Source organism: Rosa chinensis, chromosome 6 (genome assembly GCF_002994745.2).
Source record: "Rosa chinensis cultivar Old Blush chromosome 6, RchiOBHm-V2, whole genome shotgun sequence".
In the NCBI taxonomy this organism is placed as follows: domain Eukaryota; kingdom Viridiplantae; phylum Streptophyta; class Magnoliopsida; order Rosales; family Rosaceae; genus Rosa; species Rosa chinensis.
Window position 1 is genome coordinate 48,248,230 of NC_037093.1, and position 24,272 is coordinate 48,272,501.

General features: G+C 37.4%; 3 protein-coding genes across 8 annotated transcripts; 1 reads left to right on the forward strand and 2 right to left on the reverse strand.

Annotated features, from left to right (window-relative positions):
* Positions 1–5,267: 5,267 nt before the first annotated feature.
* Positions 5,268–8,451, reverse strand: LOC112173625 (E3 ubiquitin-protein ligase PRT1). Of its 2 annotated transcripts, XM_024311310.2 has the most exons (7): positions 8,249–8,447; positions 8,129–8,157; positions 7,855–8,034; positions 7,306–7,653; positions 7,011–7,199; positions 6,489–6,568; positions 5,268–5,823 (listed from the first exon to the last, which is right to left on the reverse strand). In XM_024311310.2, the coding sequence occupies exons 1-7, from the start codon at positions 8,320–8,322 to the stop codon at positions 5,632–5,634; spliced, it is 1,092 nt and encodes a 363-aa protein (XP_024167078.1). In that variant the 5' UTR covers positions 8,323–8,447; the 3' UTR covers positions 5,268–5,631. The 2 variants fall into 2 exon arrangements, with proteins under 2 accessions (XP_024167078.1, XP_040365676.1); XM_040509742.1 differs by lacking the exon at positions 7,011–7,199 and having other exon boundaries at positions 8,249–8,451.
* A 3,709-nt stretch (positions 8,452–12,160) lies between these two features.
* LOC112173453 (transcriptional corepressor LEUNIG_HOMOLOG) lies at positions 12,161–18,804 on the reverse strand. Of its 4 annotated transcripts, XM_024311080.2 has the most exons (20): positions 18,624–18,804; positions 18,437–18,507; positions 18,046–18,114; positions 17,792–17,889; positions 17,475–17,584; positions 17,090–17,364; positions 16,912–16,987; positions 16,678–16,789; positions 16,524–16,573; positions 16,190–16,435; positions 15,611–15,688; positions 15,147–15,368; positions 14,632–14,773; positions 14,422–14,531; positions 13,703–13,852; positions 13,340–13,495; positions 13,137–13,253; positions 12,806–13,003; positions 12,548–12,646; positions 12,161–12,489 (listed from the first exon to the last, which is right to left on the reverse strand). In XM_024311080.2, the coding sequence occupies exons 3-20, from the start codon at positions 18,075–18,077 to the stop codon at positions 12,445–12,447; spliced, it is 2,316 nt and encodes a 771-aa protein (XP_024166848.1). In that variant the 5' UTR covers positions 18,078–18,114; positions 18,437–18,507; positions 18,624–18,804; the 3' UTR covers positions 12,161–12,444. The 4 variants fall into 4 exon arrangements, with proteins under 4 accessions (XP_024166848.1, XP_024166846.1, XP_024166849.1 ...); XM_024311078.2 differs by having other exon boundaries at positions 12,161–12,646; XM_024311081.2 differs by having other exon boundaries at positions 12,161–12,646; positions 18,619–18,804.
* Positions 18,805–20,552: 1,748 nt separating this feature from the next.
* LOC112173890 (desumoylating isopeptidase 1) lies at positions 20,553–23,003 on the forward strand. Of its 2 annotated transcripts, none has more exons than XM_024311572.2 (5): positions 20,553–20,628; positions 21,310–21,387; positions 21,498–21,595; positions 21,695–22,011; positions 22,310–23,003. In XM_024311572.2, exons 2-5 carry the CDS (start codon positions 21,379–21,381, stop codon positions 22,696–22,698), a joined length of 813 nt encoding a protein of 270 aa, XP_024167340.1. In that variant the 5' UTR covers positions 20,553–20,628; positions 21,310–21,378; the 3' UTR covers positions 22,699–23,003. The 2 variants fall into 2 exon arrangements, with proteins under 2 accessions (XP_024167340.1, XP_024167341.1); XM_024311573.2 differs by lacking the exon at positions 20,553–20,628 and adding an exon at positions 20,653–20,896.
* Positions 23,004–24,272: the final 1,269 nt, after the last annotated feature.

Here is a 24,272-nt window from a genome sequence, read left to right on the forward strand (position 1 = left end):
AGACTCCGTCAACCACATACCGGAAAACAACACCTGTAAATCCAAACCACCATGAATAAACTTACAGATGCAATTTTTTAAACTTACAGATGCATTTTTAATTAAATGTTGAAAAATAAAAGGCATTGCATCAATTCACATAAACATCAATTCCTTTGACACAATGAGGGAAACAAAATACAAGAACTTAGCTCTTCTTAATTATATATTTACAAGCGTCGCTCTTGTTAGCTCAAAACCCTCTTCTGTGACACACTGAGAAAACAAAATGGATCAACCAAGATAACATGAGAACTCAAATACCAAGATAACATTGGAATGCATTGTTCCAATTAAAGCAGAGTGTGCATTGAAAAACAAACCTTAAGAATGTAAAAAGATAGAGCTTTAGATTTGGAACTTAGAGCCCAAATAAGTATGTGATCTCTCATGAATCATTACCTACTAGCACCAAGTCCTTCCTCTACTAGCGTCATACAAAACTTAAGTCTCTAATTCTTATTGCTTTTCCCGTAATGTCCTTCCCCTTTGAAGACAACAGGTGATGCCATCTCTCCTACAAGCCTCTACTATCCCTCACATAATGTAACTGTAAAAAGTAAAAAACCCCTTAAAAGAAAAGAACACCAACCCAGCCCAATTAAGTTACCCTAAAAGATCACTAGTAGTGCTTGAATTCTAAATTTTATAGACAACATAATGGAAGAAAAGGACAAACAGAAAAACCCAAATACAAGAAGTTATCGGCATTATCAAATGCTAGAATTAAATAACAAAGTACTTAAGGGTGAAAGAGCATTATTTTTCCATCTACTTTTTTTTTCCGATATCCTTTATATTTTTAAATTCATGCAACCAAATCGAACTCAGCACTTATGAACTACATGATACCTGATACTTAATTACACAAAAGACCACTCAACAATACAAAAGCTACTATGCACAGATCATATGGGATACATCATACATGGATACAGTAAATCTCAATAAAATCAGGATATTGTACGTCAAGAATATGTCAATAAGAAGTATAGACTATGAAAATTGTACCCCAACACCACTGACCAATTTTCAATTAGCTCACCTGCACAGAATTATTCACCCGCACCAGTTCACTGCATGAAAGGAAACACACAAGAAAATGTCTCAGCCTTAAGAGTCTGTCAGATATGTGCTGTGTCTGCATTTCATAGATTTTAAGCACAAAACAATAAAATAAAGGCTCACAATCATCAAATCACTTCACTGCATGGTCTCTTTACTGTCACTTTAGACCACATACAATCTGACCGTAATGAAATGAAGGAAACTAAATGATTCCATTGGAGAGGTAATGCTCAAAGTTGGTTTTCATGCCAATTGCCTTTGAGTCAAACTTCATCTCTTATCCCCATAAGTAGAATGGGATGGAGTGTGTCTGAGTGTATTCATGAATTAATTTTCCCAGCCAAGATAGGAAGGTTACTTCAAATTTAAAATAATGCCTATAAGCCTTGATGGATTATCTTAATGTCCACTTTACCAAATGTCATATGAAATTCATATACTGAGTCCTAACAGGAATATATGAGATATCATGCAACCAATGTTGTACCACAACACTGAACAGAGAAATCCTACCAATCAAAGAGGAAACTAGCTTTAGAAATCTTAAACTTTCCGCCATCAACAAATAGACACAGTAAATGGGAACATGGAACTCACCATCCTTTTGCTGACGTAAGGCTATATCTTGATTGGCATCTCAGATTGACTTTCAACCTTAACTAAATTATGTTTCTCCAACTCAAATTCTTTTCTAGTACCTTTCCCACTCATTTTGGGTTTAATTTGTTGGACTTCCCTGACTTATTTGACAGAGGAAGGGTACTAGAAACTGGTTGTAGTGGAATACTAAGCTGACTTTCTTCATCTGCTGCAAACCAAGAAGGAAGTGCTCCAGTATGCACATTTCCACTAGTCTCTTTCAGACCCTTGGAAGGAATTTGAGTGAGATTCTGAACACCTGGAAAGGAAAAAAAAAAAATCTCAAATGAGCATGCTTTACCTATATCAGATTAAATACAACTCTACCTATATCAGACAATTGGAGTTGGTTCATTGTTCAAAGATGTACACAATTGGCATCAACTTAATTGGAGTTGAGATAAACACATAGAACAAACCCAAGATTCCTACCTTGAGAACTGTTCTGTCCCATTGTCATTCTTCTGTGTTGATACACATTGTTTATCTGCATCAAACATATTGTTGTTAGCCAAATTTATGGCCATTATAAATATAAACATATGAATAGAAAGCTTTTCGTTCTGTCCTAAGAAGTGCATAACCAAACTTACCCTTTCATTATTGAAATTTTCGTCAGCTGAGCCTTTTCTACCATTAGAAATAAGAGAACCCTGGCTAGTAAATGAAATCACAAATGTAAGCACACAGCAGATAACAAAACATAAGCATAGTTCATTGCACGAGAGGAACCTCTAAGATAATTGATTCAATTCAGATCACACAGAAACATAACAAATGGAAGAAATTAAGGGAAAACATCAAAACAGCACCCAACTTTGCACTCATTTCATCAAAATCATGGTATAAACCCAAACCCAAATTTCTCATCATCATTTCAAAATAAAATCAGAAACAACCAACCCAAAACCCCAATTCATACCAATTACCCTAATTTCCCAAAAATCCAAGTCAACAACCAAACCAAAATCATCAAAAAGAAAAGCAACTCATCACAGAAGGAAAGTGGAGGACAAAATGGGAAACTGACGAGATGTTCATTTGGCGGAAGAGAAGGTCGAGAATGGCGAGATAGCGAGATAGCAGAGGAGGACGATGAGGACATCGGAAACGAGAGAAGAGGTCGTGGAGAGCTTGGTCATCTCTGATCTCGATTCAGACCTAAAGTCGATACCGTCTCCATGGCCGTCCTTCCTCCGTTGAACAAATTGGAGAATTAACGGTTTGGACATTAGGAGAGTTTGGGGATTTCTTGCTTGACGGCTGAAACGACGAAGGCCATGGTTGCAGATTGAGAGACTGGGAGAGCTTTACGAGAGAGAGAGAGAGAGAGAGAGAGAGAGAGAGAGAGAGAGAGAGAGAGAGGATGGTGAGAGAGAGGATGGTGAGAGAGATCCAAATCGGCCGCTAGCGTTAGGGTTTGTGAGAGAGGACTGATTGGGAGTTTCATTTCGTTTGGTCGAGAGAGAGTGTCGAAGCCTCGAAGGTAAACCAAAGGCTTTATTTTCTTTCTTCTTTTTTCCTTTTGGACACAATGCATCAATTCAACCTAGCAAAAAATTCTTAAAGTTACTCCCACAACAGAAACTTAACCAACTATCGTATGAGTGCACTATATAAAATCAAAATGCCAAAACATGGAGGTAAATTTGCTGCCTACAACATTTTGGCTCAAAATGTTGCAGCCTATGTTCCTGCATCACACAACAGAATAGCTTAAATCTGTTGTCCAATTTCTACAGCTTGCACTAGGCGTACCTAGTGGAAGACATTCAAGCAAGCTTCCTCAAAATTTGGCACCCAGTTTTCAATCACACAACGGAAATCTCAATGCACCGTTGTACCTAGTAGCCCAGATTTCAGATTTCAAGAGGCAACCAAGACTTCAGAGTGGAGGGAAATCTGCCGCTAAATGTTTTAAGACTCAGACAACGGACAATACTTAATTGTGTTGTGCAATGTAGTTCTGAGAAAAAAATTATCACTTTGTTGACATTCACACAACAGAACATCACAAATACCGTTGTACAATAGAGTTCACTTAAACACACAACAGACTATTTCTGTTCCGTTGTGTGATTAGTGTTGTGTGATTAACTTTTTGTAGTAGTGCTTGATTGCTAGCTCTAATTTTTTGGCAAGATGATTAGAGCAAAAACCCAAAGAAACTTATGTTTTTTTTTTTGTTTCATGGATGTAAAGTACTGATGTTCATCCATTAGGATGCTAATGTTGAAGACAATGTATGCTCCAGTTTATCATATGAAATATATGAAGACCATCCTTTTAAATATATGTTTGTTTGTGTGTGATTGTAGATTTGTTCTTTCACATATATGCTTCCCATTTGTACTTATCAGGTTTTAAGTACTAGAATTTTCCTAAATATGCTCCCATTTGTTCTTTCACATATTTTGCAGATTTTTAGTAATTACTAGATGTGTAGTATTGGAATTTGGCTGACAAATTCTTAAATTTTGGAGGCAAATCTTTGTATATGTAATAGATTAAGTTTGTGCCACAATTTTCAAATTTTGGAGCCAAATTTGTTTGAAAATGATCATTTCAGCCCTCATCAGTAGGATTTAACATCCAAATTGGACAGAGATTCATAGATTGGACATGGAAGATGAAAATAGAAAAGCTTGGCATGGGGGGTAAAAATTCAAAATTGAGAGTACATGAGGTAACATGATGACACCCCTAAACTTCAGGGGGGTAAACTGAAATTAATATCTTTTTTTTATTGTCCTATGCTTTTGAGTTTTTTTTTTCCTTTTATCTTTCCAATTTTAACACCTAGTAACCAACTGCTCTGAGTTTATGTTCTTTTATCATTTTGATAGTCAATTTGGCTCTTAGGCGCCGTTTGAGATTGCTTCGCTTTTAAAAAAAATCAGCTTTTATCTAAAATTTTAGATTTTATTGTGTTTGGTAAATAAATAAAAAGCAACTTTAATTCAAAATTACAGGTCACTGAAAGCAGATTTTAGAAGCAACATTTGGGTTGCTTTTAGAAGCTGCTTTCAATTAAAACACGCTCTGAAGTTGTTTTATGTACTAACAACACTTTTAAATATATTATTTACTAAACACGAACCCCATTTAATTCACAACTGATTATTTTCACAACACAACAGCAGCAGTTATTTTTAAAAGTCACAGCAATCCCAAACTAGCCCTTAATATGAACAATGAAAGGAGGTTTTATGAATTCCAGAAGGTAAGTTTGGATTTCGATCTCATTGATATTACATCACCGCTATGTGAAAGTGATAATTAGTAAGAAATTACTACCGATGAGCTCTTTTTAACTAATTTTTCTGGAGAGTTTTTAACAAAGTAATGCTCTTAACACATTAGAAAGCTAATGAGGAAATTGAATGATCTTTACAACGGCTAGTGAAATGTAACAAACGCCATATATTATATCTAATGGAAGTTTTTCAAACCTGAAGTGTCATTATCAGATTTGGACAATAAATTCTAGACACCCTTATCACACTGTCATATAAAGCACATAAGAGAACATCCATTTTCTCATTTATAAATAGTTTGTACACTATCAATATCTTCTGAATTTATATCCTAGATCACGAAACTTCTAAAGCTGTACAATCTAGTAGTCTTCCATAGAAACCTTTGCCATGATATAATCTTGGGAAAAGACATTATTTACAACATAAGGAAGCATCTACAAGCCAAACAAAACACAAGCCTCAAATGCCACCGTGCTGAAAACTTGGTTGAGAGCCATCTTGATCATCCTCATCATTTTCACTATTCGTGGAGGGAGCATGGAGGAGCTCTCTATTCCCAGCATCTTCGTCTGGAATCCCTGACATGTGAGCCAGTAAAACAGCAAAAGAAGCTTCCCCTAACCGCTCACTCATTATCCTTAACTGACCCACGAATAATGTCGCTGCGTATAAGCTCAAACTGGTGTTCTGCTGTATGTTGCTGATTAAATCGACCTGGAAGCTTGGAACTAGTATTATAACAATCATTGCAAAGGTCAAATCCGATTTTCTCCACACAATCTTTGCACCGGTATCTATCCCCAATTATCGGATACATCTGTTGAAAAGAAACCAAGATGTTATTATCCTGTGCAATTGTGATATCAGTAATGAGGGAGGGGGAGAGATTTTTAATTACAAGTTTACAATTGAGGCTCAAACAGGTAAAAAAATATTAATCTAATAATTAGAGTGATCAGACTCTGATTTTATGCATAAAGGTTCTGGGATAAAGACCCTTTCATACAACATTATAGATTACTTTAACCCTGACTCCAAGCCCTCTTCATACCAAATGTAAAGCAAAGCTAGATGAAAATGCACAAGTAACTGAAATAGAACTGAAATTTCACAAGCACAGAGGTTAATAGAAGTACGGAAACTTGGACAGGCAATAAAGTAGTATCATCAGCTACACAGTGTGACCAGGCAATATAGCAACTATTTAAGCCATCATAAATAAAAAATCATGCATAATTTGCAGATACTTCAATAAGGAAAAGTGTCTATCTTCTAGGGCTATCAAAAATAAGTAGCGTGCACTGTTTCTGGTTATTATTACATCCTAACTTTTCATGGTCCTGATCATTTGAGTTACAAACCTATCTGGTTGATACTTTAGTATCTACTTGCACTGCCATAAACCTATCCAAGATGGAGAAGGCAAAAAAGATTTTCTCAAAGCATCAATGTGCAGAGAAAGAAGTAAAGAAGTATACGTACCCCACAATAATCACAGCCAACTCCTCTGTGATATGAACCCGATGATGACTTCTCTGCTTCTTTACTGCTTTTGCCTTCACCTATAAGTAAATGGCAACACCATTAATACCAAAATCTAAGACAGACAAAAATCATAAATCAATAAATAATTGACGGGTGAAATATTTAGTAGGTAAAAGTGAAAGACCAGCTCAATAGGTGAACAAATTTCATAAATCATATTTAGTAGCTTGTCATTTGGCTTTCTTAGTGAAATAATGCATACTGACGTGATACTCATAACTGAGAAGAAAAAGAGATTAGTAGAGCCTACTCCAACAACTATATCTTTTAAGTATTAACAACTACCAGTCTAGGATGCATACTTGCCTAGGAACATTTTCTTTCTCTATTTTCCTATGCTATATAAATCAAGTAAAAATTAGGTAGCAAAACATACCAGTTTTAAATGATGAATGATTTAGTATCATATTATACTGCATCAAAATAAATAGAATGGAATTGAGCATTCAGTTGACATACATGTAGTTGGATTAACATGGTTACGCTGTACACCATCTCTTCTATGTGCAAGTTCTTTAGGAAACTGTTCTATCAAAAAGTTTTGCAGATCCAAACAAACTTTTGGATATCTGGCTGGATGGAAACTTTGACAAACTTGACATCTAATCTTCTCTTCATCTTGTTTGACGATACAACTTTCACAATATACTGTGCAATCAAAATAAGGAATATTAGAATAATTTATACTTTTAGAACAAAGGACTGGCAGCTGATAAGAGTTAATAGAAACTTTAAAATCTAAGTCACAAGTTACCATGGCCACAGTTAAGAACCACAGGACGAAACAGCAGTTGTTTGCAAGCAGCACAAAGCACATCTGCAACTGAAATCTGCTTGGGACTTCCGCTCTGCTGCTGAGATAACAGGGGATACTTTACTTGCTCAGTAACATTCTCCATTCCCTCATAGTCTCCACCATCAGCAGGCCTAGAAACCGCTATGGCATTGTTTAGATTATATGAATCGAAAACTGTTTCCTGCATACTTGCACTCAACTCTTTGCTTACAGAGTCGCCCGGAATATTTGAGTCTTGATTAGCTTGTGAGCTCCAAGCCTGAACATCAAGCTGTGGTGAGAAGTAGCCAGTTTTCTTCTCTTCTTCTGCAACATGTGAAGGTAACAATAAACGCAATTAGAGATTTGTGTGAACTGAGCAAGGTGCATGAAAACTAACTAACTAACATGATGACTTGCAGCAAACGTGAAAAACATAACATCTTAAACAATCTTTTCGTTTAAACTAGAAGAATAGAATGTTGCACTACAACACTAGTCAAGATAGAAAGAACAAATAGAGCAGACCTAGAATTTGCAATTCCCTCTTCTTATAAGCAACAGGATACGAGTTGAGCAGTAAACAATGAAGCAATTGACATATAGTCGGAAAGTGATTATAGGGATGCCTACAAAGCGGGCAATGAGATTGCTTTTCACCACTCATGGATCGATGCACGCACCAGAAACACGAAACGTGCCCACAGGCTGCAATAATCAACAACCAAAATCATAATCACACCGATATTGGTTAACAGAGGTGATTCAACATGCGCCAGTACCAATTCAAGCACCGACTTACAGAGCACTATAGGCTTGTACAGAAGTTCCCTGCACCAATAAACCAAATCCATAGCGTGAGCTAGCTACACAGCGGATTCATATATATCGAACAATTGACAGCGGGATTTGGGAAACTTACAGACACATGCAGCAGACGAAGCGGTCGGAGAATTCCTCTTCCTCCGACTCCGACGAGATGTGATGATTTTCCATTGAAGAAGTGATAGAAAGAGATTAGTTGCGGTTGGTGAGAAGAATCTCTCAATTCTCTAGAAGAGCCATTCTGAGGCCTTTTTAGTTCTGTCACATCGCCGTAACTAAATCTGAAGCTCTCTGACACCCAAAGCCGCCTCGAGCTGTTTTCTCAAAAAAAAAAAAAAAAAAAAAAAAAAAAGCCGCCATGAGCTGTAAGTTTGTGACTAAAAAGGCAATCCCACACAGTTTGGATATCTGAATGGGCCATCGCTGTTTTAGTTTTTACACCATTGTATGCCGTTATTACCTGCCTACCCTACTAATTTACTTTTTTTACTACTGGTAAAATTATTACTTTTTTTACTTTTCACAGGTAAAATTAGTACCTTTTTTCTTTTTGCTGGTAAAATTAGTAGGGAGAATTCCACAAATGGTCACTCAACTATGACTCATTCGACACTTTGGTCACTGAAGTTTCAAATATATCACTTTTGTCACTCAACTATCACACTGTCAATCACTTAAGTCACCCAAAAAGTATTTTTTATAATTTTTTTAATGAAAAAAATTAACAAAGTGACTTAAGTGATTGACAGTGTAATAGTTGAGTGACCAAAGTGATATATTTGAAACTTCAGTGACCTAAGTGTCGAATGAGTCATAATTGAGTGACAATTTGTGAAATTTTCCCAAATTAGTATTAGTATTTGGAACCGACCGGGAAATCTCCTTACGAGTTGAGGACACACCCTTTTTTTTTTTTTCCTTTTTTGTTTTCTTTTTATTCGAGTGCGTTTCAGCTTTGTATACTTATATCGATACATCAAATACACTTAGTTTATTAAAGAAATAGATTAGTTTACAAATAAATTAGTTTGATACAAAAGTAGAATAATTATACCAATGCATGAAATTAATTTAGGGTTTACATTTATTTAATTCATCTCATTCATTAGATGAAACACATATTAAAAAGGTAATACAAAGACCCAGTAAGTTGTTAACTTTTCACTGTAATATCTGACCTAGCCATACTAGGGTTACTCTCTGGATCTTCTGGAGAGCGAGTTCTAATCGACCATGGATATGGACATTCTTAGCTGGAATTGCAGAGGGATTTGCAATGACACGACTACTAGAGCGTTGAAGGATCTCATCGCTCAAAATCGGCCCCAAATTATCTTTCTTTGTGAGACAAAGATAAGTAGAATTCAAGATTTTCAAGATCTGCATCGTGCCCTAGGGTTTCTTCATGCGAAGGAGTTCTTGAGTGAGGGTCAGGCTGGGGGACTTGGTTTGTTCTGGACTGACGAGGTCGATCTTCATGTTCGAACATCGTCTGGACACCATATTGATGTTGAGATCTGGGGTAAGTCGGGTAAACCGAGTTGGCGGTTAACTGGCTTTTATTGCTACTCAAGAACCACTGAACGAGACCGTTCATGGCAGTTGCTTCGAGACTTGAGCAATTTGGACTCGTTACCTTGGGTCATCATCGGGGATTTTAATGAGATACTCAACAATGGGGAGAAGATCAATAGGCCAGTCAAGCCGGAACACCAAATGCGGGGATTCCGTGATGCTTTAGGGTACGGGGACTTGCTGGTCCTAGGTTTCCAAGGAACGAAATCCACATGGTGGAATTCAAATACACAATTGCGGTTGGATCGAGCTGTGTGTATGCGGCGTGGTGTGATATTTATGGGTATGCAAAGGTCACTCATCTCCCTCCGAGTGATTCTGACCATATACCAATTATGTTACATGCTAGCACTATTCCCATTGCTAAACGCCCCAAACACTATAGGTTCAAGTTTGAAGTTTTTTGGCCAGCATGTTGACTATGATCCTTTAGTCCATGAAGTGTGGCAAACTGATGTTGTTGGAGCTCCTATGTGTACGGTTGTTAAAAAAATCTCTCTTACGAGAATTTTCCTTGACAAATGGCAGAGACGTACTTTTAAGGTGCGACAGCAGCAAATGCTTGGGGTCCGGGCAAGACTAGAAGAGTTATTAGAGATGGGTAACGCTAAATTGATGCAGAATGAGAAGAAAGAATTGATGGATCGTTTGCAATCCCTTCTATCTCAAGAGGAGATTTTCTGGAAACAGAGACCCAAAATAACATGGCTGAAGGAAGGAGACCGGAATACTGGATTTTTCCATCATAAAGCTTCAAACAGGAGGAGGAAAAATACTATTAAGGGATTGTATGACTCTGAGGGAGTTTGGCGTGATGATGACTTGGGTATGGAGAATGTGGTTTCATCTTATTTCCAGACCATGTTCACTGCCTCTGATCTGGATATAGAGACCATGGAAACAACCTTGCAAGCAATCCAACCTCGTGTTACAAGAGAGATGAATGTGAAGCTAAGCGAGTAGTACTCATCTGAGGAAGTCAAGAGTGCCTTGTTTCAAATGTACCAAACAAAATCTCTAGGGCCTGATGGATTACCACCCTTGTTCTTTCAACATTACTGGGATGCTATTGTAGTGATATTACGGAGGTAGTGCAAAATTTTTGGCATACTAGTCAGTTACTCAAGCAAATTAACTTTACACATATTTGCTTGATCCCCAAAGTGTCTAATCCAGAACACATGTCAGATCTAAGGCCAATTGCGTTATGCAATGTAATTAATCTACAAGATATGTTCAAAAGTCATTGCTAATAGATTGAAGGTGCTTTTACCTTCAATTATATCTCCGTTCCAAAGTGCTTTTGTTCTAGAGAGGTTGATAACGGACAACATTCTAGTGGCAAATGAAATAGCACATTTTGTTCATAACAAGCGAGATGGGGATGAAGGGGTTTTGGCTTTGAAGCTTGATTTGAGCAAATCATATGATTGCATGGAGTGGACCTTTTTACGAAAAGTGTTAGACAGATTTGGGTTTGCACGAGTTTGGTGCGACATGGTGATGCAATGCATTACAACAGTGAGATACTCTTTCTTAGTTAGAGGGAAACCTCGTGGCTTAGTGATTCCAAGTAGAGGTGGCAAACGGGCCGGCCCATTTTAAGCGGGCCTAGTCGTGCTTCGTGCCGTGCTTGGGCCGGCCCATTTATTATTTTGTCAGGCTCGTGCCGGCCCATTTACTTAAACATTAAGCCCGGCCCGGCCCATGGCCCGAGCCCATATCGTGCCATGTGTTTCTTGCTAAAGATCGGGCTGTGAAGGTAGTCCATGTGAAACGAGATGCCAATCATGTTGCGCATGTGATAAGCAGCACATGCTGCAAGTGTTGGTCAAGATTTTTTGTTTTTTAATACTCCTTCCTTCTTATCTGCTGCTATTGCAGCTGATTTGAACAATATGTAAGTTTCCATATTTTAATAAAATGTTGACTTGTCTTTTATCAAAAAAATTTACATATGAATTAAACTGATTACGTGATGTATCCGTACATTGATATAAGTCATATAACAGACAAACTCACTTCCATAACATATAACCATAGCTAGTAAAAATACATAATGTGTATAATATAAAACATATAACCATAGTTAGTAAAAATACATAATGTGTATAATATAAAACAATATGCACACATACTATTCGGACATTTCATCAAACGGTTTGTTAGAAAGTTTGGCAAACTATTATGTGACTTCCGTAACATATAACTATTAGATATGAGATGAAGGTGGGAAAGTTAGAGATATGGTAATGTGGTTAGCTGCCATCTTATGGTAAATTTTCAATCTGGTCATTAAAATTGCATACCTTTGCTCTGTGCGCTTCTCCTGCTTTGCATTCAGTGCTTCTTGCGGTGAGAGAATGGATTTTACTATGTAAAACTAGTTATTATGTCTAACAGTTTTTCACAGTACAATGGTAAAATACCGATGTTCTTCTCAACGAAGTTACTAACTTGATAAATTATAATAGACAAGGGCAGTAACCCAGAAGAGAGACATTATTCTACTTTAATATGAAAATTGTTCTAGTAGGGGCCGGAAATTACTGTATATGATATTATACCTGAAAGAACTGCTTATGACTCTTTTTTTTTTTTTTTTGGTCAAAGCTTATGACTCTACTTGCTATAATATTAATGCTTATAATTCTAAATCTCGGCCACCAACTCTCCCCCCAGATTTTGCCTCTCCAAGATCCCCAAAAACTTTTGGGTTTACTTCCATAACTTGACGGAGCTATCGTGACTTGCAGATGCAACCATTTTTTGGAGTTTACTTCCATAACTTGACGGAGCTATCGTGACTTGCAGATGCAACCATTCCGGTTTCGGATGACTGAGCCAGAGCTGAGATTATATTCTCATGTGCCGGAATTGTCATGCTCTTATTCTCAGCCATGTTCCACAGATCCAAGGACTACCTCACAAGAATGAAAGCAACTATTAGTTAGATCAGCCTTTTACATTGTAGCATAGCTTGCTGACATAGATTGCCACATTGTCAATGCCAGTCACTACAAATGCCATCATCTACTTGCATGTATATGTTTAAGATGTTATTGCTAGGAGAACTCACCGAGATTCCTCCAATGACCAAGAGAGTTGAATAACTTGGATGAAAAATGCACGAGTGAAACTGGTTCCCATTTGAGCCAAGCTCCTGAATACACTGTCCTGAAGCTAACGACCAAATCTTCACCAAACTTTGACTGACAGACGCCACAAACTCTCCATTTGCATCCCAACAAATGTAGTTTACCATTTCAGAGTGCCCCTGAGATTGAGGATGATGATCAGTCATATAAACTGAAAGAAGATCTACTCTAATCCCTTGTTCCTCAACAAAGAGACCAATCAGAATATCATAGGTAATTAACCCCACAACACTATCTTCTCATCCATGGTACCTGGAATGAGTGTGTTTGCCTGTCAGTTTCGACGTCAAAGATGGAAACAATTTTATCTGATGCTGCTGCCAGGAATTGTCCCACTCTTGGTTGAAATCTAACTTGTGCAGTAGCTCCCTACCCAAATGATAAAGGTAATGTTAGGCTGGCTTTTCATAAATAAATAATTTCTGAATCTTGGTAGATGTCGGAAGATGACAAACCTTTGAAATACGAGTACAGGAGAATGGACTGATATTCCAGTAACGAATTTCATTGTCGCTATCACAGAAACAAAATAGATCGGTCTTCTTAGGGTGGAAGTCAAGGGACATAACAGGTGCGCTGTGCCCTGTATATGCTTGCAAACAATAGTTTGGCTGCCACAATAAGATAGATAGTTTAACAGCGCTAGTATAAGGAAAATGCATATGAATTAGAGCAACTCCATATCTTATATAACAAGGTTTCTAAGAGGCTACAATTATAAATAATTAAAACAGAGGTTCTTACGAGGTGAATACAATAATTGATCAAGGTACAATCAACTAAAGCTGATGGTTCTCAAAGAGAGTGAAGAAAATTACATTGGCTGCATCCCATAATCGCACAGTTTTGTCAACTGAAGCTGTTGCCAGCTGAGATGAATTTGGTCTAAAACGAACATCTGTAATGACCAACTTGTGTTCTTCAGGAGTGCTCTCTGTCTGCAGGGTATCCATGTTCCAGAGGACAACCTGATAACAAAAGAAAAAAATTTATGTCATTCTCTACACCTCAAGATCAATCATACCTTTCCTCACACACATAGAAGTGTTACATATATAATCTACGGAATCCTTGGTAATCAATATTTCCTAATTTCTTTTACCGCTTCACCTCTTCATTCCTTCAACATGTCAATGCACACATTGCTAAGTTGCAATGGAGCTTTCACCTTGATGGAAACTAGTGAGACCTGTGGATCCAGTAGATCATCTCACCCTTGACGAGAATGAGATTTTATTTATTTATTTATTTTTATTATTATTATTATTGTCAATATTATTGTTATTATTATTATTTAAAAAAAAAAAAAAACACACACACACACAAGACAAGACAAGATAATGTACAGGAACGCATCAGGCCAAGGATACATTTAAAGAGTATGATTGATGGTACAAACATTGCTAATTTGCTTATCAAGAGTGCGCAAAACACCGATAATACATGCTTGAATGCTTACCAAGAAAAAGGTACTTAAACCCTCTGTAAATTAAATTATTTATGATCCTATATGACATAGTATTATACATGTGTATACCTTTTTGTCATGTCCAGCACTAGCCAGCAACTTCCCATCCGAAGAAAAGTGACAGCAGGTCACTTTGCTGCTTCTGGTCCTTACGCAACCAACTTCACCAAAGGTAAAACCTGAATCGAAGAATGTGGCCACGGCTTAATGAGAGTGAAAAAAAAAAAAAATTCTCTAACTCTCCAAGAGTCCAAATGCAATGTAATATAAATAACTTACCTTTAGAAGACTCCTTCCTGGGCTCACTAGGACTCTGCTTCAGTGTCCCATATACATCCCTCCCATCTCCCCCATCAGGTGACAAAAACGATTCCACATTATCTTCTAGGGTACCAACATCTCCAAATCGTTCCATGTCTTCCTGCACTAGGAAATGATGCTCTTAGAGAAGATTTGTTCATTCTTAACCAGATTCTTTGTCTCACCATATAAGATATCTACAAATTTTGGATCTCAAAAAACACACTGAAGTCTCAGCAAGAGAACCATGCTTTGTACAAAGTACAGCGACAGCATAATTCTTTCATGGGAAGAACTAGACAAAATTTTAAATAAACTGACAGCTTCGAGTAGTATATACATTATCTGGATAACAATGAATATCCACAACCACAAGTATAAATATAGAAACCAGCACTCTAGAAACCAACCCCAGTATGCATTCTCATATCAAGAGCAACCGTACAGCATCTGAAAGGGAAACTTAAGTTCATATGTTTAATTTAATGTCATACCAATAAATTGGAAGATGAAGGAAGACCTCCTGTTCCTTCTGGACCATACATCATCAAGCTTTTCGGAATGTTGTTAACATGCTGCAGACTACTGGCTGTGTTAATTCCATCACCTGGTGTGTGAGTTGATGCTGGAGAACCAGGGGAACGGCCAACAGTGTTTCCCGTGTTGTTGCTGTTGGCAGGTCCAGAAGAAGAGTGTTGTTTCCTTTTTCTGTTATTCTGCAGAAAGAAAAATAACAGCAATAGACTAGGATCAGCTAAATTAAATAATGTAAAACAAATGTCCTTATTGAAAAGGTATATATATATCTTAGGAGCAGAAATTATCATCATCTCTATGGATTTGGTTCTGTCAAACAGCTCACATTAAGTAAGCTCAGAGATATAGCAATTACTGTCCTTGTCCAACCTCGTATCCCTAAGAAGAGCTAAAAAAAAACACAAAGATAACAACACACAACCTGTTGTAACGGCTGCTGCTGCAATTGGTCATGTTGTTGGGAGTGGGAGGAAGACTGTTGCATCTGAGGCATTTTTATCTGTTGAACCCAAAACCAAGCGAAAAAGTTAAGACATTCTCAAACCACTAAATACCAACAAACAAACTCCAACAATACATGAAACCAAAACTGACAAAATCAGTGAAAAAATATGAAAGGGCATAGAAGACAAGATTTCAGAAAATGGAGCAGGAGCTCTGGTGATAATATATTTAACAGAATTCTAAATTATAGAAACCCAATATTCAAAACAGGTCTTCTATGTTCTTTCCATATATTGGGGTTGTGGAAACAAAGGAAAGAAAGAGTGTTCAGTATACAAGCACTAATTTTAAGCCCTTTGGAATACAGTGCATGTCGATGTACAATAATTGAAAGTTTTACTCATTTTAGGACCAATACATCACATTGCAAAACCTTAAAGGTATCAGACTAGCATAATTACGTAAAAAGGTGAAAATTTTCAACTGTCTGTGCATCCATATGCGTGCTACTTCTTTTAATCTTGAAAAGATTAGTCTCCAACATTCAAAAGGTTACCTTTGGTGAACTTGACTGCATTGCAGATTGACCATCTTTTGCATTCATGCCACTCCTAGGCAAACCAGAAAACCTACGAGGATCCAGATCTCCGTAGCTTGTTGAATTTCCAAGGTTGTTTTGTGCCTGAGCCTGGGCTTGTGCCAAGACTTGTTGTTGTTGAGGTGCTAAAAGGAATTGACTTTGGGTCTGAAAATTTGACTTCTGTACTTGTACACCCAAGTTTGGTCGTAATTGGTCGATTCCCTGTGTGATGTGGTAGTTTTAATAAGAGGTGAATAAACTTACACTAGATATAAGAAGCTTCAGGAAGAATGAGACGTATATAACTTACAGTAAGAGGCCAACCCTTCAAAGGAAGACCTGTGACACCTTGATTCAATCCTGAAAGGAAAACAGAAGCATTCATATGTAAAATATCTTAGAATAACCATTATTCCCAACATGAGTGAAGTTGTTTCTCAAAAGATAGGATCAATTATTGTTACCTGCACCACCCAATCCAGATTTTGACTGTAAAATTGCTTGTCCATAAATCGATGAAGGATCCATAGGCAAACTTCTCTGAGCTGTACCTAAGTTAACTTCACTTTTGATGTCCTACAATCTCCACAAGTCCACGTATTATACTACTTAGCATGCTAGAGAGAGAAGCAACTAAATCTAATAGATTTAGATAATGAAAATACATGTAGCATAAAGGTTATAGTCTGAGTACTTACAGTGGTCAAAGGATTGCGTGCTTGCATTTGCTGCAAAGCAGCAGACATGTTTCCGGAATTGGTTTGTGTCAACTGGCTGAATGAGGACCAAATAGACGAATGACACATTCTGGCCAGAGAAAAGAAATGAAGAAGAAAAAATGAAGCTCAAGTAATGATGAAGAGTAAAGAGATGTACCCTTGTGCATTTGTAGCTGATTTGAGAAGGGCAATCCTATTGGCATCAGTAAGACCTGGGGATGCTTCAGCATCCATCGAGTGAGGATGTTTCATGCGTTCTTCATACATTTTCATGGCTAGCACACTGGCTGAAGGTTGCCCCATTACCCCTTCAGAGTTTATAGCATTTAAAGCATTTGGATCTCTACGCTGTAACTGAGCATTACGCTGCTGCAATATCTGCATCTGCTGCATTTGCAACTGTTGTTGCTCCCTCGTCTTAATTTGCTGTGCCTTAATTTAGTGAAACAAATTCAAAGAGAAAGATAAGCACCCAAACAGTCTTTTATTTCGGAAGAAAATATTGCTGAGAAAGAAATCTAAATATAACATAATGAGCAAACCTCAATGTAAGATGCAGCAGCCTCTGAGTGCTTCTCATTTGTCCTTGCTATGAATATGTCCCAGAAAACAGACCACCATTCAAAGAGGAATCCTCCTGGTGCATCAATTGCTGCATATCCAAATCTAAAACATGTTTACTCTCGAGAAATTCACTTAACACATACCATGACGTCATTTAAAACAACATTATGCAAACACATACCACATGTAGAGTTTTGTCAATATGACAACAAAAGGAGAACAACTCAAAAGTGATAATCAGTTACACTAATTATTACTAATGAATTAAGAAATTCTCAAAAGCTGACAGCATTACCTACTGGATCTGTAGCAACCTTCCCTTCAGTCATAAATGTATTTGCAGAAGCAGTCAATTTCCTTTTCAACAAATAATCATGAATATAAACATCAAGCCTGTAGCAAAAAAAAAAAAAAAGTCAAAGAAGGTAAATATCAAACAGATAATCGATCCAGAGCACAAAAAGGAAAAGAACAACACCCAACAACAAATAAAGAAATCACATGCAGACCAATCATTGAATATAGAAACCCAAGTAATCCAAAACTTACATCTTATCAGCTTCCCAATTACTCTGCGCCATGTTCCTCCTTTTCACTTGGTGCAATCACTGTTTTGATCTGCAATTATGTATCGTCAGATCCCCTCATCCACAGATATTCAACTAGAACAGCTACAAAATCACTCCTTATCACCAAAACCATAAAAATTCATATTTTTTACTTGATAAATTTTCACAATCATTGCCTCATTTACGACTCCATCTCCAAATTATCATCATGAACTACACTGAAATTCTTCAAGCAGCTAAAAATCACATAATGCACAACTTGTAAAACATTTCTCCCTTTCATCCTCATAATCGAGTTCCTCACTGAGCCAAAATAAAAACAAAATCGCAAAATTCCAACACTTGTCATCGCAATTCAGCTCAAACCTTACCAGTGAAACGGATCAACGCCTCTACAGTGCCGTCCGGCGCGATCTCCACCTCATAAACCCTAGCGCCAAAACTGCATCAACCAAAACGAACACCAAAAAATTCAGCAGAGCTCAGCTGAAGAAACATCTCCAAAAAAAAAAAAAAAATTGGAAATTGCAGAGGAGTGGAAATGATCCGAGACCTTACTTGCTCAATTCACCTGAGAGAGAGAGGGAGAGAGAGAGAGAGGAGTGTGGAGAATTATGGCTGCAATGGCTTTTGGAGCGGAGAGAAATAATGGAGTGGTGTTGAGTGTAACTGAAGTAGAGACTAGAGAGAGAGAGAGAGAGAAAGGAGCTGGAGAGGTTTTGAACAGTGAAAGAGAAAAAGTGGAGTAGGAATCGCAAAGGAAGATATTATTGAGAGGGGTTGATGAGGACGTTTGGAGCCGAAGCTGAGGTTCGGGTGTCATGTTTGCGTGAGTCCGTTATTGGGGGGATGCCGTTTGGCCCAAAAATGTCATGTCAACATGTGTGTAGGGTTCCAGTTCGGACGCAGACTTGGTCCTTTGGCTTCTGTTGTGTGAAATAGAACGGTCTGATTGATTACTGATATACGGCGACGGCGCTAGAACTACTTGTATATTAAAAAAAAAAAAAAGCGGAGGCGTAAGTTGTATTCATTTCTTATTATGCATGTATGTATGACATGCACATATAGTGAAAGTTATACTGAATAAAGAAAGATGAGATAAAAGAAAAGAAATGATCGAATTAAGACTTGAAAGTAGGGTACTGTCGAGTAGTCAATTGAATGCTCACACAAAGAGTTTTAACTTGAAATTTTTGCATTGATGATTCAATAAGATTTAAAAGTTTTTTTTATCAGTTGAAAGTGTTTAACGGTTGAAAGATGCTGTAAACAATAAATTTTATTTAAAAGAACGTTAATGTCTAGTTCTATCAATAAATCCATAAATTATATCAATAAATCCATAATGAAAAACCTAATTATTTTACCCAACCAGACTTTAAAAAGATGAAAAATTCTCGTACAAATAGTGTCTTTACTACCCTCTTTTTATTTCTAAGTGGCTCGGTAATGATCTGGTTCAAGTATTAGACCTTATTGGATGTTTGGATTGGCATTTGGTCCTCGTATCCAATCTTTTAATCATGATCATCGTCCTTTTATGGTCCATACAATTGACACCTACAAGCCGCCGGACAATAAGTGACCTTTATTTATTCGCTAGAGTGTGGTATTTTATGAGAGAGACTTGCGTGGGGCAACCTTCCCCATGTGGATATAGGGCTGAGTGGCTGACCAATCAACCCCCAACAGGAAGGCTCTTTTGGGTATTGCACTTTTAAAAAGCAGGGGTAGTTTCGAAAAACTGAAAAAAATTATGATGTCTGATTGGCTTACCCTATATCTACGTGGTGGGGAAGCCTCTACCTAAGAATTTTCCAGTGTTTTATTCGTACCACCTGTGTGCTTAGGAAAACTTCTTCCCTTTTTTTTTTTTTTTTTTTTTTTTTGAATAACTCTCTAGTTCACCTTTAGGAGAGCTCAAATTTAATTTGTAACTGAAGATATTTACTTAATTGAAAAGCAACCTACTGTTTTCTTGGGAAGTGTATGAATGACTTAAACTTCTTTCCTTAAAAATAAAATTGAATTAAACTCCTTTACCGAAAATTCATATCAAATTAATTTCCTTTCCTTAAAAATAAAAATGTAGTAATAACCCCAGCATTAACTAATAGAAAGACTGGTTTATTCTGATCGAAATGCTTGACAGTTTTTTTTTTTTTTTTTTTTTGAGAAGAAAATGTTTTACAGTTCTAGAGCTTAACAATGAACATGGAGAATGAAGCGTGACAAATACATCATTCTCCAAAGCGAAAAGCCAAAAAGAGAATCTATGATTCTTCAAGGGCCCGCGTGGGAAAAAGAAAAATAAAAAAAATATTCCCTCAGCGGGAAGACGAAAACGAAAGGTCGCGCCGAAAAAGGAAATAAATTTCGCCAAGACACACGTGTCGACATCCAAGTGGAAGGCACATTCTAGAAGGCGTTGGAATCCAAGCTTGGGTCAAACTGTTGCCCACTTGGTGCAACTATTTAATGGAAGCAACCGACCCAACCCCCCCGCTTTATTTTTGGGGAAGAAGACATTGAGAGACTTTCCTCGTTGCTTCACGCTCAGGTACTCTCTCTCTCTCTCTTTCTCAATGTCTTGGTCAATGTCACAATTCAAAACCTAATTTATTGGCTTCTTTCTTTCGGGAATTCGATTCCAATTTGGTTTCGTAATGCTCCAGCTTTCTCAGATTGTAGAAGATTCCGAGTTGTTGGGGTCCTAGGATTGTCTGCAGGATTTTGGTTTGGAATTGGGATTTTTGTATTTGATTTGGTTTGGATCCCGCTCGTATTGTTTATTCGTTTTTGGGTTCTGAAATTTGACGTTTACGAAGGTAAACTCAGGATCTGAAGGGCTGATTGTGTAGGAATTGATTAATTTCTCGGAATGCAGTTGCAATTATTGGTTGTGCTTTGCGTTATGATATTACATAATGAAGTGGAACTTAGTTTGGATGTTGTTTTAGCAGAGAAAAATGCTTTCTGAATAGAATTTTTTTTTTTTTTTGGGTGCATATGCTACAAGTTCCATGAAGTCTGGAGTCTAGGATTGCCGCATGTATTAAATTGTTTTGTGGTATAAGATTAGCTGATTAGATGATCTTGTAGGAATGGTGTTTGTGTACTTTGGATGATGAGAACTGATTTTTCCGAATTGGGAATTCTCTATGTCGTGTTTGGGATGATTGTTGTATTGTGATCCTTTCTTACCCACAGTTCTGATCAATTTGGATTGTGATTTGAATAGGTACTCTTGATTAGTATAACGACTCCTGCGTTCTTTTACTGAGCATTTGGATACTGAACTGCGGGACAGATGGCAGAGGTATGCATTATTACTATCTATCTGAGTGTTATTTACTTACTTTCCTTGCCCAGATATACTTACGGGGGTGCATTGCAGTTTCTGAACTGATGCGTTTGAACTTTGTGCAGGAGGGTCATAGGGTTACTTTGAATGTATATGATCTAAGCCAAGGTCTAGCTAGACAGATGTCTATGGCATTCATAGGGAAGGCCATTGAGGGCATATGGTAAGTGTGTTTTTCTGATGGAGTACTGCACAAATGTGGAGTATGTTGTTTAGCAAGTCGTGTAGAGGTTTAATTCTCTATTTGCGTTCTCAATTGCAGGCATACAGGAGTCTCAGTTTACGGTAACGAGTACTATTTTGGGGGAGGCATACAACACGCTCCTGCTGGATCGACACCATATGGGACACCAATTCGGGTGGTAGAATTAGGTGAAACACATGTCCCCAAGGATGTTTTTGAGTCGTATTTACAGGAGATCAGTCCCCGATATACTGCTGAGACCTATAGTCTTCTAACTCACAATTGCAATAACTTTAGCAATGAGGTTGCTCAGTTTTTGGTTGGTGCAACCATACCCGACTATATTCTGCAGCTTCCTAATGAAGTTATGGGCAGTCCAATGGGAGCTCTTATATGTAAGTTTTTTGATAGCCGGTCTAAGATTTATTGTGTCTTTCTTGTGGAGTTCCTTTTGTTTTAAGAGGCCTGTGGTTATTATGGTTCTGATGCATCCAAGTTAATATCTTGTTAAAGTAGTTCAGTTTATAATTCCTGTTTGGTGTGTTTGGTTTAGATTCATTCCAGAAACAGATAATTCCAGATAAAAAATAAATTTGAATATGAAATTGTGTGGATTGTTAATATGGGTGAACAGGTAATAATGCAACCAAGTTTTCTGTGCATAACTCATTGTTTTTTGACGTTGTTTTACAGTGCCTATGATTCAAAATTTGGAAATGACTTTGAAAAGTGGTGCTGCTCCTCAAGCTCCACAATTCAGGCCTCCTTCTGTAGTCCAGCCAACAGCTAATGTGCCGAAACCTTTGAGTAATTCTAACAATGTGACTGCTGATGAATCAAAATCTGGAGGGCAGCTCACCAAGCCGGAGGAGAATAAAAAGTCAGGGAGTTCTCTTAAACCTGGCAATGGGGTTGTAGATCCTCTTGGGGATGCTCGAAGTAAGGTACAAGAAGAGATTGCAGCTGAATTTGCTGCACTCATGGCAAGTGGAACATTGCGTGCAAGTGAGGCTGCAGCACTGGCAACGAGAAAAGTTATGGAGAGATATGGTCATGCAAGTACACCAATGTCACAGAGTTAAAAGAGTTTGTATGGACAATATTTCTGTCTTTTCAGACTTGTGGTTTGACTTCACCTATTTGACGGAAGATGTGATTCGATTTGCTTCTGATCTGTATTGGTATCGATTGCTTCTCCTACCACCTTTTGAATGTTTGTATTTTAAAGAAGCGACAGTCCCTTATACCAGGCTGATTAGAGGCTTTGATGTTAGGTCTCAAGTTATGTGGGATTCTTGAGGATATATTTCCTCATCCTGCATAATTGATTAATAATATGATTTAATTATCTCAAGCGGCTCAATAATGAAAGTACTCATTTGCGTAATTGCAAGGTATGTGTGTGGCAGTATCTTATTGATTGAATCGGTTGGTAGACGAGGTTTTTACGTTGCTATATTACCTGTTTGCTAAAATTCCAGAAACTAAATTAAATTACCAAGCAGCTGAGGAAATTAATTATCATGATGAGCCAACGCATCTGCTAGCCTCACGCCAGATATGGGAGATAGGGCTGTAAATAGGCTCGATACAGCTTGTTGTTCGACTCGTATTCGGCTCGATTTTGGCTCATTCGGCTCGTGTTCGTAAGATAAATGAGCTAAGTTTGAGCTCAATATTAGGCTCGGCAAAAAAACAAAGCGAGCTTGAACAAGGATATATACGGCTCGTCTAGCTCATGAGTAGCTCGAGCTTGTTAAAGCTCTGATGTTTGTTAAAACTCGACTCATGAAAATTTATAGTATAAATAAAAATATAATTTTTCTAATCTAATAAATAAAAATTTATAGTTTCTGTTGATGAAGCTCAGGATTGGATTTTGACAGCAATTTATGTTGGTCCCACTAATTCGATCAGAAGTTCTTTGTGGGATTATATGATTAATTTCTCTCGAAATTGTACTTTACCTTGGCTTATCATTGGTGACTATAATGAACTGTATTGTAGTGCTGACAAAAAATGGTGGTTCTATTGCTGGAAAAATTGGTGAAATGAAAAAATGGGTTGATAACTATGGTTTAATTGATTTGGGCTACCAGGGACCTGACTACACTTGGACTGACAAACCAGTTAAAGAGCGTCTTGATAGGGGTTTATGTAATGATCTTTGGTGGCTTGCTTTCCTTGAAGCCTTTATTAAACATCTTCCAAGAATGAAGTCAGATCACTGCCCCCTTCTTCTCTACTCAAGTTCATGCGTTCTATCTACAGATGCTATTAAACCATTCAGGTTTCAAGCAATGTGGGTGAGTCATGATAACTATAATAATTTTGTGCGGGAACATTGGCAAAGATATGATGGTAGAATCCAAGATAAAGTCTACTCTTTGCTCAGGATTTAAAAGGAGTGGAACTCATATACTTTTGGCAATATTTTTAGGAAAAAAAAAAGACTCCTAGCCAGAATCTCTGTAATCCAAAAAAGTCTATTTAGGAATAATAACCCCTTCTTGTTGAATTTGGAACAAGAGCTTATTAGAGAGTATAACATCATTCGCGAGCAGGAGGCTTTGTATTGGCAGCAAAAGTCAAGGGTTAAATGGCTGCAAGATGGGGATAAAAACACTAAATTTTTTCATATGTCTACCATCAATTA

Excerpts from the sequence above, each read along its gene's own strand:
- LOC112173453 (XM_024311080.2), bottom strand. The coding sequence starts at position 18,077 with ATGGCGCAGAGTAATTGGGAAGCTGATAAGAT. Across the intron at positions 15,689-16,189 it reads TGCAGTCAAGTTCACCAAAG|ATAAAAATGCCTCAGATGCA; the intron begins GTAACCTTTTGA and ends TGGGTTCAACAG. Across the intron at positions 12,490-12,547 it reads AGTCATCCGAAACCGGAATG|GTTGCATCTGCAAGTCACGA; the intron begins GTTGCATCTGCA and ends CTCCAAAAAATG.
- LOC112173625 (XM_024311310.2), bottom strand. The coding sequence starts at position 8,322 with ATGGAAAATCATCACATCTCGTCGGAGTCGGAGGAAGAGGAATTCTCC. Across the intron at positions 8,035-8,128 it reads GTACAAGCCTATAGTGCTCT|CCTGTGGGCACGTTTCGTGT; the intron begins GTAAGTCGGTGC and ends TGATTATTGCAG. Across the intron at positions 7,654-7,854 it reads GAGGGAATTGCAAATTCTAG|AAGAAGAGAAGAAAACTGGC; the intron begins GTCTGCTCTATT and ends CACATGTTGCAG.
- LOC112173890 (XM_024311572.2), top strand. Across the intron at positions 21,596-21,694 it reads AAGGCCATTGAGGGCATATG|GCATACAGGAGTCTCAGTTT; the intron begins GTAAGTGTGTTT and ends TCTCAATTGCAG. Across the intron at positions 22,012-22,309 it reads TCCAATGGGAGCTCTTATAT|TGCCTATGATTCAAAATTTG; the intron begins GTAAGTTTTTTG and ends GTTGTTTTACAG.